General features: G+C 46.1%; 1 protein-coding gene across 1 annotated transcript in view; it reads left to right on the top strand.

Annotated features, from left to right (window-relative positions):
* MUSK (muscle associated receptor tyrosine kinase) overlaps positions 1 to 12,598 on the top strand; it is a 192,264-nt gene extending 179,666 nt beyond the window's left edge. Inside the window, exon 9 of the mRNA XM_086962104.1 lies at positions 10,846 to 12,598. Within this exon, the coding sequence (XP_086818230.1) occupies positions 10,846 to 11,528 (683 nt within the window). The 3' untranslated portion in view covers positions 11,529 to 12,598. The remainder of the gene's footprint in view (positions 1 to 10,845) is intronic.
* Positions 12,599 to 14,053: the final 1,455 nt, after the last annotated feature.

The raw sequence follows: 14,053 nt of genomic DNA, 5'->3' as shown, positions 1-14,053 counted from the left end.
TCTAATTCTAATAATTGTTTCGATCAACGTGGATCATCGCAAGGACGATCTGCGCAGTACAATGTAGACGATTATTACGTCGATCAGGGAACGGACGACAGTAATTACTAGGACAGCCAAAGACAAGGAGAGGGAGTGGTATCAGTTCCGGTTGATCAGAGAGGGCCTTACGTCGCAGTTGCTACATCGGGCGTCGTTGAGCCTTTTCTGTTGGACACTGGTGCAGCGAAAAGTTCTATTATGCATTCGAAACTCCCTGGCGCACCTTTGTCTGGCTTAACAAATGTTTCCGTTGGATTCTCTGGCGCCCCCGTTAGCAATCCAGTTTCGCGCCCTTTACCCCTTACAATTGGGCCTTGTGAACTAGAAGCTCCGTTGATTTTGACTACGGGTTGTGGTGAAAATCTCTTGGGCCTGGATTTGCTTAAACGTTTGTATGCAACTCTGTATTGTTCTCCTGCGGGTGTAAAGCTTACGTTAGGAGAGAGGGTTGTCTCTCCTATGTACTTGTCTCTTGATAAGCTTCCACCGGAATTGAGTTCTCTTCCTGCATCTTTGTGGGCAACAGGTCCCAATGACGTGGGCTTGCTCGATATCTCACCTTATGTTGTTCAGTTGAAATCTAACGTGCGGTTGCCACGTATTCCCCAGAATCGTATCTCTCTTGATGGTGAACGAGCACTGTTAGCGATCATTTATGATTTGATCGAGAAAGACGTAATTGAGGAAACACGGGGAAACGTGTGCAACAGCCCTGTACTGCCCATTCTAAAACGTACTGATCCTTCGAAGCAGCCTGTTTATCGTTTTGTTATCGATTTACGGGAGGTAAATAAAATTGTGATTCCTCAGTTCCCCGTTGTGCCCGACATCACGGCGCTACTGACTCTAATTCCAGCTTCTGCATCATGGTTTTCGGTGATTGACTTGAAGAATGCGTTCTTCAGCATTCCCATTGCAGAGGAGAGTAGAGACCTTTTCGGTTTCTCTCTTGGTGGACGTAGCTTCCGGTTTAAACGCGCTCCTCAGGGCTACTGTGAAAGTCCATCGATTTACAGTCAAGCCTTGAAGGGTCAACTGGATGCGTTTAAGCTGCCGGCTGGTGCGGCCTTAATCCAATACATCGATGACCTGTTGGTGGCTGCAGATTCTCAGGACATTTGCAAAATTGCTACGGTATCGTTGCTGCAACATCTCTGTGAGTTAAATCACAAGGTGTCACCTTCTAAACTCCAATATTGTTGTCAAGAAGTAACCTATCTAGGTCACTTATTGTCAAAGGAGGGAAGACGGTTGACCCCAGAGAGAATTGCAGCAATTGCACGAATGACTGTGCCAACAACACAAAGAGATGTGCGTGCCTTTCTAGGTATCACGTCGTACTGCAGGCAATGGATTCCTAATTTTTCATTGCTGGCGAAACCATTAGTGGCTCTTACGTGCAAGGATGTTTCAACTCCTTTACCATGGACGGAAGGATGTCAGAAAAGTTTTTCTGAATTACGTGATTCATTGTGTTCGGCTCCTGTGTTAGGTACTCCTGATTACAGTAAACCGTTCACACTATATGTTCACGAAAGGGAAGGTTGTGCTTTAAGTGTTTTAACGCAACCTTTTGGTGGTAAGCAACGTCCATGTGCATATTTTTCCTCGACCTTGGACCCGGTAGCTAGAGCATTGCCGAGTTGTTTGAGAGCAACAGCGGCAGCTGCGGTGTCCATCCGACAATCAGCAGGACTGGTCATGGATAATATGCTTACGGTGATGGTTCCGCATGCAGTCGATACTCTTTTGAATCGTACGAAAACTCAGCATTTGACGAGTGCGAGATTGTCTGGGTACGAGTTGACGTTGCTGGCAAGTCATATTCAGATAAAACGTTGCAATGTTCTGAACCCGGCGACTTTGCTACCAATTAGTTCAGAGTCAGACGAAATAACAGACCACGATTGTTATTTGAGGACGGAAGAGGAAACAAAAGGTCGAGTGGACCTTAAAAACACCCCATTGGAAGAACCAGATGGTACACTGTATGTGGACGGTTCATGTTTTAAGTTGCCGAATGGCGATGTGACTACTGCTTATGCTGTTGTAACGTTGAGTACTGTTGTTGAGACTGCAAGATTGAATCAGAATTCTGCCCAAGCTGCAGAGCTGGTCGCTCTCATTAGAGCGTGCGTGTTAGCAAAAGGGAAACGTGTGAATGTGTTTACCGACAGCCAATATGCCTTTGGCGTTGCTCATAGTTTTGGACGATTGTGGAGAGAGAGAGGTTTTATGACGTCGCATGGTACGAAGATTCAGCATGGACAGCTTGTGAATGATCTTTTGGATGCACTGACGTTGCCTAAACAAGTAGCGATTGTTAAATGTAGTGCGCATCGTAAGGTGACGGATGATGTTGGTCGTGGTAATGCGTTTGCTGATGAGATTGCTAAGGAGACTGCCCGGAACCTTAGCACACGAATATATGTGACGAGTTCAGTTAGATGGCCTACAGAATCGAGCATGTGTGAAGACACTATTGAAAGTGTGAAAGGGATTCAGAATGAGGCCACCGAGACTGAAAAGACGAAGTGGAAAGAAAGTACGGGAAAGTTGGATGCGAATGGTTGTTGGATTGATTTGTCGGATCAGAAAAGATGGTTGTTGCCCGATGCGTATGTGCTGGCCGTTGTGACAATGGCGCATGGGTTAGCACATATTAACGCGAAAGGTATTTGTAAGTTGCTGTCTCCCGTGTGGAGGAATGATGGTATTACGAAATGTGCTGAACGTTTGGTGAAGAATTGTATGGTGTGCATGATGTACAATCCTGGCAAAGGAACCCCAACTCCCCCTGGCAGTTTTGCTCCCCCTTCATGTCCCTTTGAGGTGATTCAATTGGACTTCATCCATATGGAGCGATGCAATAACCTGAAATACGTTTTAGTTGTGGTTTGCGCATTCTCCCGATGGATCGAGGCCTATCCTCTCAAAGACAACACTGCTTTGTCTACTGCGAAAATCCTACTGAAGGAATATTTTCCTCGGTACGGAATGCCTAGAGTTGTGTGGTCAGATAACGGAAGTGAGTTTGTGGGGAGTGTGATGAAGAGTGTGTGTAAGGGCCTTGGAATTAATCAGAAATTCCATAGCGCCAATCATCCCCAGTCAGCTGGTTTGGTTGAAGGGTATAACGGCACCCTTAAACTAAAGCTAGCAAAGATTCAGGCTACGACTGGTCTCTCGTGGCCTGACGCTTTACCCTTAGCATTACTGTCAACTAGGGCGACTGTCCACTCCCGAGTAGGGCTTAGTCCCTATGAAATAGTGTTCGGTCGTCCTGCGAATGTTTGGGGGGTTCCTAGGCCAGGTGTGTTCTGTGATCTTGAGTATCCAATGTTGATCGATTATCTCCATGACTTGACTGCTAAACTGAGGTTAATTCACCAACAGGTATACGACGCACTGCAGACGCAGACGGAGGGTCCAGGCCATCAGCTCCAGCCCGGAGATTGGGTGGTGACGCGCAACTTTTCGCGCAAGAACAACTTGGACCCCAGGTTTACTGGACCCTACCAGGTTCTCCTTGCCACGAGGACTGCTGTTCGTCTTGAGGGACGGAAGAATTGGGTGCACGCCACCCATACCAAGAAGGTCCCTATTCCTTTGTCGGCAGACCCGTGGGTGAGGAGAGGCATTGCATCAACTGAAACCGAAGGATTGCCGGCGTTTGTACCTTTCAGCGACGCTCAGCCTGTTGGAGAACCCTCAGCGCGGCAGACAGGCACTGTTGAACAACTGTCATCGAAAGACTCAAGACCAGAACACTCAACTGATCAACAGGACGCTGTCTCTTCAACGAATCTTTTGTTCGACGAGCAGACACGTCCTGGGAAAACCCGATACTTTCTACGATCTAGCACTAAAGACTAATAAAAGATTCTGCTTTGCTGTATTGACAATGGCATTATCCCGTTTTCCACGATCAGTTTGAACATTCGTACCATTGTAATTATTTTGTATATATTTATTGAGCTTCGTTCCTTCTACTTTTTGCTTCCACAGCCGAGAGACATTGTTTTTGTATATATATATATTGTGCATTAAAGGCCGTAGGGCCGCGCGCGTACTTCCTTCTGGATAGTAGGTTTTGACGCTAGGTTAAAGACCGTCGGTTCCTGGGAACTCCTAGGGATTGACTATTACTACACAGAACGAAGTGCGTCAAGAAACGTTGCGGACGGTCATAGGGAATGGCATTTTTGAAGCTGACGAATTTGGAAGGAGCTCAAGTACAAAGATTTAAGCTGCAGCAACTCAGTCGTACCAAATGTTTTATATTCCAATTATTCGTATTATTTTTGACTATTTCTGCATTCTTGGCGGGTGGGGTGTATTATATGATCTCTGGTTTTCTATCTCCTGCTATACCTACTCCTACCCCTGACCCTAAACTCACCTCCACTGTTTCTCCTCATTCTTTTCATATTTTACCTGAACACGAGCAAGCTAGACGTGCAGAATTCCGCAATAATTCCTTTATTCAGCTCCTTCATCAGCATCAGTTAGTGGTTAACACTACTAATTGTTGGGTGTGTGGGTTGATGCCACATACCACGGATAAGGGAATTCCATATCTGGTGTTACCGTATAGTTCCCAAGGGTCTGCTCGAGCATTTCAAACAATGTTTCGAAGCGCACTAGGTTTCCACCCCATTCGAGAACCACGTTCCCCCTACTCTGGTCCTACCTCGTATCAAAAACCTTTGTCAATAGCAATAGAGGACTTAGACAGCGATATCTATGATCCCTCGCTTATTCCTGAAGAAGAGGTACAAGCTTACAGGGTCCTGAGTAGAGGCGAGTATAGTGTGTTCACTAGTGAAAAGCAGCTCAAAAGCTCACCTCCGATATGGGTCGTACCCCACATTGGTAATTTTTGTTTGATGGGTCGTGGTCGAAGATCGAAAGCCCGACTTGGAGAGAGTGCTTGCACTGAAAATTACATGCTGCCGATGGTCTCGTCCCCTGTGTTTCTGGCTGCCAAGGGTACATACTTTATTTGTCATGATCGTGCATATGCATGGTTGCCCGCTGACTTCATGGGCTCATGTTTCATTGCAAATCTGTTGCCTCCGACGTTCACTGTAGATGCCGATTATCATAAGACTAGAGTTGTGCGAGGCGTAATTAGCGAAGAGGATACTGCCGGTCAAGAGGCAGGAGACTTTTTCAAGGGTTTCCTCCCGTTTTGGGGACCTATGGTTAATAGTAGGAACCTGAGACAGTTGACTCGAGTGGTAGAATCGACAGCTAATATTACTGCCAGTGCCCTTGGTAATATCACCACAGAACTTCAGGCGGATAGGCTTATGACGTTACAAAACCGTATGGTTTTAGATGTCATCTTAGCAGATCGAGGTGGGGTATGTAAGGTGATCCATTCGAGCTGCTGCATTTTTATTCCAGATAATGCTCCGACTGTCTATCAAGCCATCTCGAAGTTGCATAAAATCTCCGAATCCATACACGTGGATGTAGGGGATTGGACGCTACTTGGGTGGTTTTGGGGCCTGATGTCGACTTGGGGTTGGAAGATTCTGATGATCATCGGAGTCGTTGTGGCGTTCCTGTTCACCTGTTGCCTTTGTGTGCAGTGCGGTCCTGCCTTATGTGGCCTCTGTGCTACAACGTGTATGAGACAGCCGCCTGTCACCAATGGAACTCGGTTGGACAGAGCTATGCTACAGCAACATCTAGATGGTCTGATGAATATCGAGTATGATTCCGACTAGTGCTTGCCTACATGAGGGCAAAAGGAGCGTCTGAGGTTCCGTGACAATTATAAGTGGTGTTTTCGACTCGCACGAATATGGTCGAGTCTGGTATCTATGAACCACAAATGACGAGTTTAGTAAGTGTGCGCAGTTTCGCTGTGCTAACTTAAACCGTTCGTTTGTTGTGTGGGTTTTTCATCTGTACCCACGGGTTCCATCTTAGATACGGCATCCATTTTGTCTCTTGCCCTCAAGTAGCCAGCGAACGGACGCTGTCCGCTTCGCGACCCTGGGACTCCCACGATATTTGCGGAAGACACATGTCCTTTGTAAGTGTCTTTATGATGAGGGGGATGATACTGTAAGGCAGATGGCGCCGCTCGAGGCTCATCTTGCCGTATCGGTTTATTGTCTTAGCTGTGCATCTCATTAGGCACGTCCCTTTGATGCTTGTATCTCGTGTTTCCTGATACCTCCCCTCTTACACCCTTTCCGATCTCCCCACTGTCTCCATCTTCCTCTGCACCTGTCTTTGTTCCTATTTCAATCTGCTTTATTGTTGATTGGAATGCACTAATGGTAGGAAGATGGGTTTTTACAGTTGGGAACCGCCAAATGTTTCCGCACTTATACTTCGGACCTTGTGTGTATCAAAGTGACCAAAGCGACCCCTCTGGGGGATAATTGTGGGAACCGGGTTATAAACTTTTGTGTACCATGTTGTCCTATGGGTAAATTGTGTATAAAAGGAGCGATCCGCAGAACCAATTTGAAGCAGTCACTCTGAACTACACTTGTTGTACTTCCGTGATTTCTGTGTTTCCCTGCAGCAAATAAACCTTGAATCTTTGACGTCGAAGGAAGTGTCCCGTGTCTCTGTGATTCGTACGCCGGAGCAGGTTACCCACGAAGGTTTCAGGTGTTGTGCCCTGGCACCGCTGGGTTCTAAATAACCCAGTCCTTCAGTACAATGCAGTCACATTTTATGTACATTAAATCATAAGCAACTCATTACTCGGCCTCCTGGTCTGCTGAAAGTAGGGGAGTGTCACTGAAAGTGTACATATCATCCCTCTGCTCACATTTCATTGACCCCAGATTCTAGTCCATTTTTGTGGGCAGCCTCTGCCTTCATATATGACCCTCTCCGCTTGCATGCACCAGTCCATGTCAGCCTCCCAATCCCTGAACCGTAGCCTAGCTACTCCTTCCATGTCCTGGCTATGTTCCGCTTTGCAACCATGCTACCCATGGAGATCCAGATTCTCTCGGTTCTAGGCAAGTCGGTGACCTCCCAGATGTTTAGAAGACATAAGCAGGGTGAAACCTCCAGAGCTTTATGAAAAATTGATGACATCGCTGATGTGACCTTTCTCCAGCATGTCCAGAGGGCCGGGCAATCCCACCATTGATGTAGATAGGTGCCCGGCTGACCACAATCCCTGGGACAGGTTGATGACCCCAAAATATCCATTTTGACAAGCACCAAACTGGTTTAGTAGGTTCTGTGTAGCAGTTTAAGTTAGATACATTTAAAACAGGAGCGAATCGTCACCTCACGGGGGGAAGCCAGAGCGTCCTGCCAGTCTTCATCACTAATGTCCCCAACATCATCCACCCATTTTGCACGTGTCTTCCCCAGAGTGTCCGGTGTTATTTAATATTTTACAATATGTTAATGAAATGGCATTTTATGGCTCAGTGGATTCAGACGTGATACTGTGAGAAGCATACAAGGCGGTGGTCCAGGGTAGTGGGGTGGCAACAATAGCGGGACATAAGAAGGAAAAGCGGAAGCAATTAGAGGAGATAGAACGTGAGATTACCCTTCTGGAACGTGGTCTCTTGCACCCGACACTTCAGACAACACACACAAACTGCTCATGAAACAAACTGAATATAGAAACATCGCTGAAGACGCAGCCAAGGCCCAATATCAGGCCACTCAACACCAGGTTTATGATATTGGCGATAAGGTAAGCAAATTGTTAACCTGTTTGGACAAACAAGAAATAGCCAACAGGTGGGTGGCAGAGATTGTATGCCAAGATAGCACGAAATGGCAGGACAGATCTGGAATTGTGAGGGCATTCGCGGTCCACTTTGAGTGGGTCTATACCTCCATTCATGCCTCCACTCACACTGATGCACAAGAATTACTAGCTACCCTGAATCTACCCGTTTTAGAGCCCCAGGATGTTAAAGACCAGTACTCCGGCTTGACTATCGAAGAAGTGTCCAAGGCGATTGGCGCCTTTCAGTCTGGAAAAGCTATGGGCCCTAGCGGCCTTCCGATTGAACTCGACAAGTTGAATGCTTCTACAATTGCCCCATTCCTTATACAGATGTACAAGGAAAGTGTGCACAAGGGTGTTCTGCCCAAAATGCAGAGATTGGCCAACATTGTCGTCATCCAAAAAAAGGATAAAACCCCAGAACATTGCAGTTCATACAGGCCTTTTTCCCTACTAGACCAGGAAGTCAAAATCCTTGGCAAGATCCTGGCATGTCGTCTCTACCCGTTCTTCCTTAAACGAATTCATCTGGACCAATCCGGCTTTATGCCAACTAGAAACACTGCTCTGAACCGCCGGTACCTTTATGGAGTCCTGGGTAGGGCGGCTATGCTCCAGGAAGACTCTGTAATTGCGTTTTTGGCATGAAATGATCGAATGGCCCTTCTTATTTGCTGCACTGGAGAGATACGGATTCAGGGATACGATTTCATCCTAGGTTTGACTCCTTTACTTGAAACCACTGGCCCGAATTATGGTTAATGGGAAGCGATCAGCATCGTTCGCATTACATAAGGGAATGAGGCAAGGGTGGCCCCTTTCCCCCTTGCTTTTTGCCTTGACTCTGGAACCCCTGGCAATATGTATCAGGGGTTACCCCCTCATTAGAGGCCTCAACTGGTTGGTCGATTGGATGGACAAGATATCCCTCTATGCCAACGACATTCCGCTGTATCTGACTAGATCCCGTTTTTCTCTACACCATGTCCTACATATCTTTGCCCTATTTCAGAAATACTCTGTTTATGCCATTAACTGGGATAAATCCCGTGTGTACGTTCTGAGTGGAGAACACCCGAGCCTCCCTACAGGCTGCGAGGCCGAGATAGTTGCTGATGGTTTTGTGTACTTGGGTGTATATGCGTTAATGTGAACCAGACAGAATTCTACGATCGCAATCTGGCTCCTCCTCTGCGCCGGTTCCAAGCTGACTTGCAGCACTGGAGGACAGAGCCCCTTACTTTATTGGGCAGGGCCACCCTCCACAAGATGATGGCCCTTCCCCACTTCCTCTATGCCCTAAAGAACACAGCCTATTTGGTCCCACCACAATATTTTAACGCCATTGAATATGAGGTACGCTCCTTGCTTTGGAATAATGGTCCCCCTCAAATAGCTTTGGCTAAACTCACAAAAAGTTGGTACTACGGTGGTATCGCCCTGCCAGCAATTAAAATGTATTATTGAGCCTCTCAACTAATAGTTCTCAATCATTGGGTGCATCGACCAGGGACAGATCCTGCTTACAGAATGGACTGACACAATATGCTCCCCGGCAATTATCCCAGGGCACTTTATGGAGGGAAGAAACAGGTATCAAAATACACTCCCACCTCCACCACGATCACTCTCTGGCACTCTGCAACCGACACCTTGGGGTGGAAGGCTAAAATCACACTGGTCACCCCGTTGCTTGAATCATACCAGTTGGAAGCGTTATTGTCGCAATCCGGATTTGATAAATGGGACTTGATAGGCCTTACGAAGGTGGGAGATATATATGCGGAAGGCAAGGTGATTCCGTTCAATGATCTTCAATGGGATTATCAACTACATAGAGGAGAAACATTCAGATACCTTCAAGACCGCAGTGCATTACAAATAGCTATGCCTAAAGACGCAGACTTACTGGTCTCCTCGCCCCTAGAAGATAGATTGATAGATGATTATCTCCACGAAAATGCCATTTCATTAACATATTGTAAAATATTAAATAACACCGGACACTCTGGGGAAGACACGTGCAAAATGGGTGGATGATGTTGGGGACATTAGTGATGAAGACTGGCAGGACGCTCTGGCTTCCCCCCGTGAGGTGACGATTCGCTCCTGTTTTAAATGTATCTAACTTAAACTGCTACACAGAACCTACTAAACCAGTTTGGTGCTTGTCAAAATGGATATTTTGGGGTCATCAACCTGTCCCAGGGATTGTGGTCAGCCGGGCACCTATCTACATCAATGGTGGGATTGCCCGGCCCTCCGGACATGCTGGAGAAAGGTCACATCAGCGATGTCATCAATTTTTCATAAAGCTCTGGAGGTTTCACCCTGCTTATGTCTTCTAAACATCTGGGAGGTCACCGACTTGCCTAGAACCGAGAGAATCTGGATCTCCATGGGTAGCATGGTTGCAAAGCGGAACATAGCCAGGACATGGAAGGAGTAGCTAGGCTACGGTTCAGGGATTGGGAGGCTGACATGGACTGGTGCATGCAAGCGGAGAGGGTCATATATGAAGGCAGAGGCTGCCCACAAAAATGGACTAGAATCTGGGGTCAATGAAATGTGAGCAGAGGGATGATATGTACACTTTCAGTGACACTCCCCTACTTTCAGCAGACCAGGAGGCCGAGTAATGAGTTGCTTATGATTTAATGTACATAAAATGTGACTGCATTGTTGATCCCATTGATCAATGTGATAAACGTTGTATTTCTGGACTGAGATTGATGAAAACGATGGAAACTGCACTGCACCGCACTTTATTATTCTTTGTATTGCTTTTATTTTTGTTTCTGTAATAAAAAGATTTATATAAAAAAACAATGACATTAAAAGTAGGTATTTTTTTAATAATTTACTTGATATTTCAAGCTAAAACCTCCCAACTGTCTTCTGTTCTCCTCTATAACTTAAGCTACAGTGACCACATGCAGTGAAGCTATGCTTGCACTAGGCTATAAACATATTTATCCATGCTCTTGCTGTCTTAGTTGCATATATGGTCAAAGGATTACTACCTGCACATTGTTTACTCATTGTAACTCTGTTTTCTTTCTCTGCAGGTGTCTGCGCTGTTGGGAAGCCGATGTGCCTGCTGTTTGAGTACATGGCCCATGGCGATTTGAATGAATACCTGCGGCATCGATCGCCACGCTCCCTAGCCAGCCTGAGCCACAGCAGCCTTGCAGCAAGGGTCCGGCTTTCTGACCCCAACCCTTGCCCTCTCTCTTGCACTGACCAGCTATGCATTGCCCGACAAGTGGCGGGCGGGATGGCTTACCTCTCTGAGCGCAAGTTTGTCCACCGAGACCTCGCGACTAGGAATTGCTTGGTGGGTGAGAACATGGTGGTTAAGATCGCAGATTTCGGTCTTTCGAGGAACATCTATTCCGCAGACTATTACAAAGCCAATGAGAATGATGCCATTCCCATCCGCTGGATGCCTCCAGAGTCTATCTTCTATAATCGGTACACCTCGGAATCAGACGTATGGGCCTATGGGGTGGTCCTGTGGGAGATATTCTCCTATGGCATGCAGCCCTATTATGGCATGGCTCACGAGGAGGTCATCTATTATGTGCGGGATGGAAACATTCTCTCCTGTCCAGATAATTGCCCACTTGAACTGTACAATCTGATGCGCCTATGCTGGAGCAAGATGCCTTGTGACAGGCCCAGCTTCGCCTGCATCCACCGCATTCTGGAGCGGATGTACGAGAGAGCAGTGTCAGCCATTCATGTCTGATGTCCTTCAGAACATTTTGCGTTGCATTCAGATACCATGCCCTTGTTTAGTGATTCAACACTACTGAGCAAGTGGAAGCACAAGGGGTGCCATAGGAGGCCTTGGGGGTCATAAGCAGTGCACTCTGCAAATCTACAGGGTCACCCTGTGAACGCCTGCTCTGGAGACCTCAGCAAAATCATACAGTTTAGGGAAAAGGCTCAAGGGTGTTGCTGGCTGCATCACATGATCTGAGCAGGTATGTGTAAGATGAATTGACTGAGAAAGGCAATATTCAGATGTCCTGTTCCAGACTCCGGTGCCTCCCTATTAACGCCTCAGTCTACTGGAAGCACAGATTCCAAGTTCAACCTGGGATCTCCAGGAACAAGCTTTGTGCTTGAAATTAAAGAGGATGTGTTGTGCATATAATGTATGGAACCAAATACTGATCTATTTTTTGATAAATATTCAGCAGGAAGCGATTTGAACAAATGGTTCTCTAATCATTTTGGTTAGCCCTGTGTAACCTTTCACTTGCAATGTTGCATTCTATGTACGTTATAGTATGTATAGGTGCACTGCCAGAAAGGACAGTGTTCCATTGTGGTGCACTCCCTGTTTATGTTTGGTTCTTTTGGCTTTACTTTCCACATGTACCACAGTATCTCTTACTTTCTTCTTCTGTGAGAGTCCACTCTTTTGTTTATTTTTATAGCCTTTGTTGTGATCGTCCCCTCCCTCCCCACTGCACCCCTTCCTTAGTTCATCTTAGCTTGTAAATTCTGTGTCTCTGTATTGTATTAAAATAACATCCTTGTTTACATCTTCAGCTAAATCCCTCTGGCAGGCATGCTGTGATGGTATAGTAGTTCATTTTGTTTTCCCCCATGTTCTTTGCTCCCATGTTTTCATGTCGTTGTGACCTTACTTTTTAAATGTTTCTCTTTAAAATATATATATATATATATATATATATATATAAATTACAGTTTATCGTGCTGTGGGTTGTGTTATTCGTTTGCACTCACCAAATGCCTTGCTCCCTGATTTATAAAAGCAAAAATGTAGTGTAGGAATAAACTAAATTATAGTCTAAGAATAACTTGAGTCATGCCATTTATTATAAATATTGTTTATTGGTCTCGAAGGTTTCAACGATATGCTAAAGTGTTTCCAATAATAAGACTGATTACTCTTGCAGTATTGTTACATAGTAAGATGTGTGTTTATGATACTTGGAAAATGCGTGTTCAGCTACTACAGGCAGTCTTGAAACAATAAGGTTTTTCGGGGTTTACTGGTATATTTCACACTAATTCTTGAGACACCTCACACTCATGCACATTGTGAATATTCCTGTAGGTGTCTTACTGGATCTGGAAATTCAAAAGCAGTACTCCTGCACACCAGTAGGTGGCATTGTACTGCTCGGTCACAAACTTTTTCGGCTTCAGAAGTGACGAGCAGGGCCACATATAAGCACCAACCAGGCGCGCTGAAACCAGTCCAATTCTTTCCACGGCTTCAGACGAGGATCTGATCCGGAGCTCCACTCAATTCAGCTTTGACATATATTTTTCACCAGTAATTTTATCTTTTACCTGTGTGCAGGGAAAATATATCATCCCAAAAGTGTCAGACATTTGTAACAGTCCCAAAAGGGCATAAACCCTTTTCCAGACACCCAAGGGGTATGCTGTTGGGGTTTGGAACATCAGTGAAGGGCCTGTGAAGCCTTGCCAAGGTAAACCAATCACCAAGCATCGGAAGCCTTAGTGTTGTGGCCAGCCAAAGTGAAAGGAAGGTCCTACTCCTGTTCCTGATGTCATTCCTGCAGCAGGTCCTTGTCACAGTAATTCCAAAAATAGGCACAATAAGTCAAAGCCACTTTCAAACTACAGAGGGCGTGTGGGCATCAATGTGCCTCTCAGTCTCACTTCTGAAGAGCCAATCACGAGATTGGTCCTGATGCAGCCCGAATTCCCGGGTCCATCTGTGACTTTGAAACACACAGAAGCTTTTCGGGAGGCCATGCTACACATATTTGCCATGCCTCAAGATCCCTTTGGTGTGCCCCAAGGATCTGTAGAACCTTCCATTTGGGGTCCCGCCTGTGAGATCATTTTCGGAGCCATCTGTGCTTCTTAAACCCGCTTCAGGTTCCTACACCTGTTTCAGTGCGACTTTGGTTACGGATAACTCCCTGCACCGGTTTCTTTCACATCAGTGCCTGTTTGTCTGCTTATGGCGCTGGGACAGTACCATTAGTTATAGTGGTCTCCAACACTGAGCCAGCCTAGTCTAGAGCAAGGCCACTCTCCAATACCACTGAAAAGCAGCATATAGCCAATTCTTCTGACTCCCACACCTTGCCTGTACCACGCGGCAGAGATCACACTGTACATCAGTTCTTTTTTTTCTCAGATTCTTACAATTATGACTATTAAGAGGGGAACAGATTGAAGGAAGTGACCTGATTTAGGGCCAGCCGGGTCACTCGCAACCACCTCGCAGCCTTCCAAACAAATGAAGAGTTCACAGAC

Source organism: Lissotriton vulgaris, chromosome 3_1 (assembly GCF_964263255.1).
Source record: "Lissotriton vulgaris chromosome 3_1, aLisVul1.2, whole genome shotgun sequence".
Classification (NCBI taxonomy): domain Eukaryota; kingdom Metazoa; phylum Chordata; class Amphibia; order Caudata; family Salamandridae; genus Lissotriton; species Lissotriton vulgaris.
The sequence above is the reverse complement of the archived record's forward strand: the minus strand, read 5'-3'. Positions and strand labels throughout refer to the sequence as shown.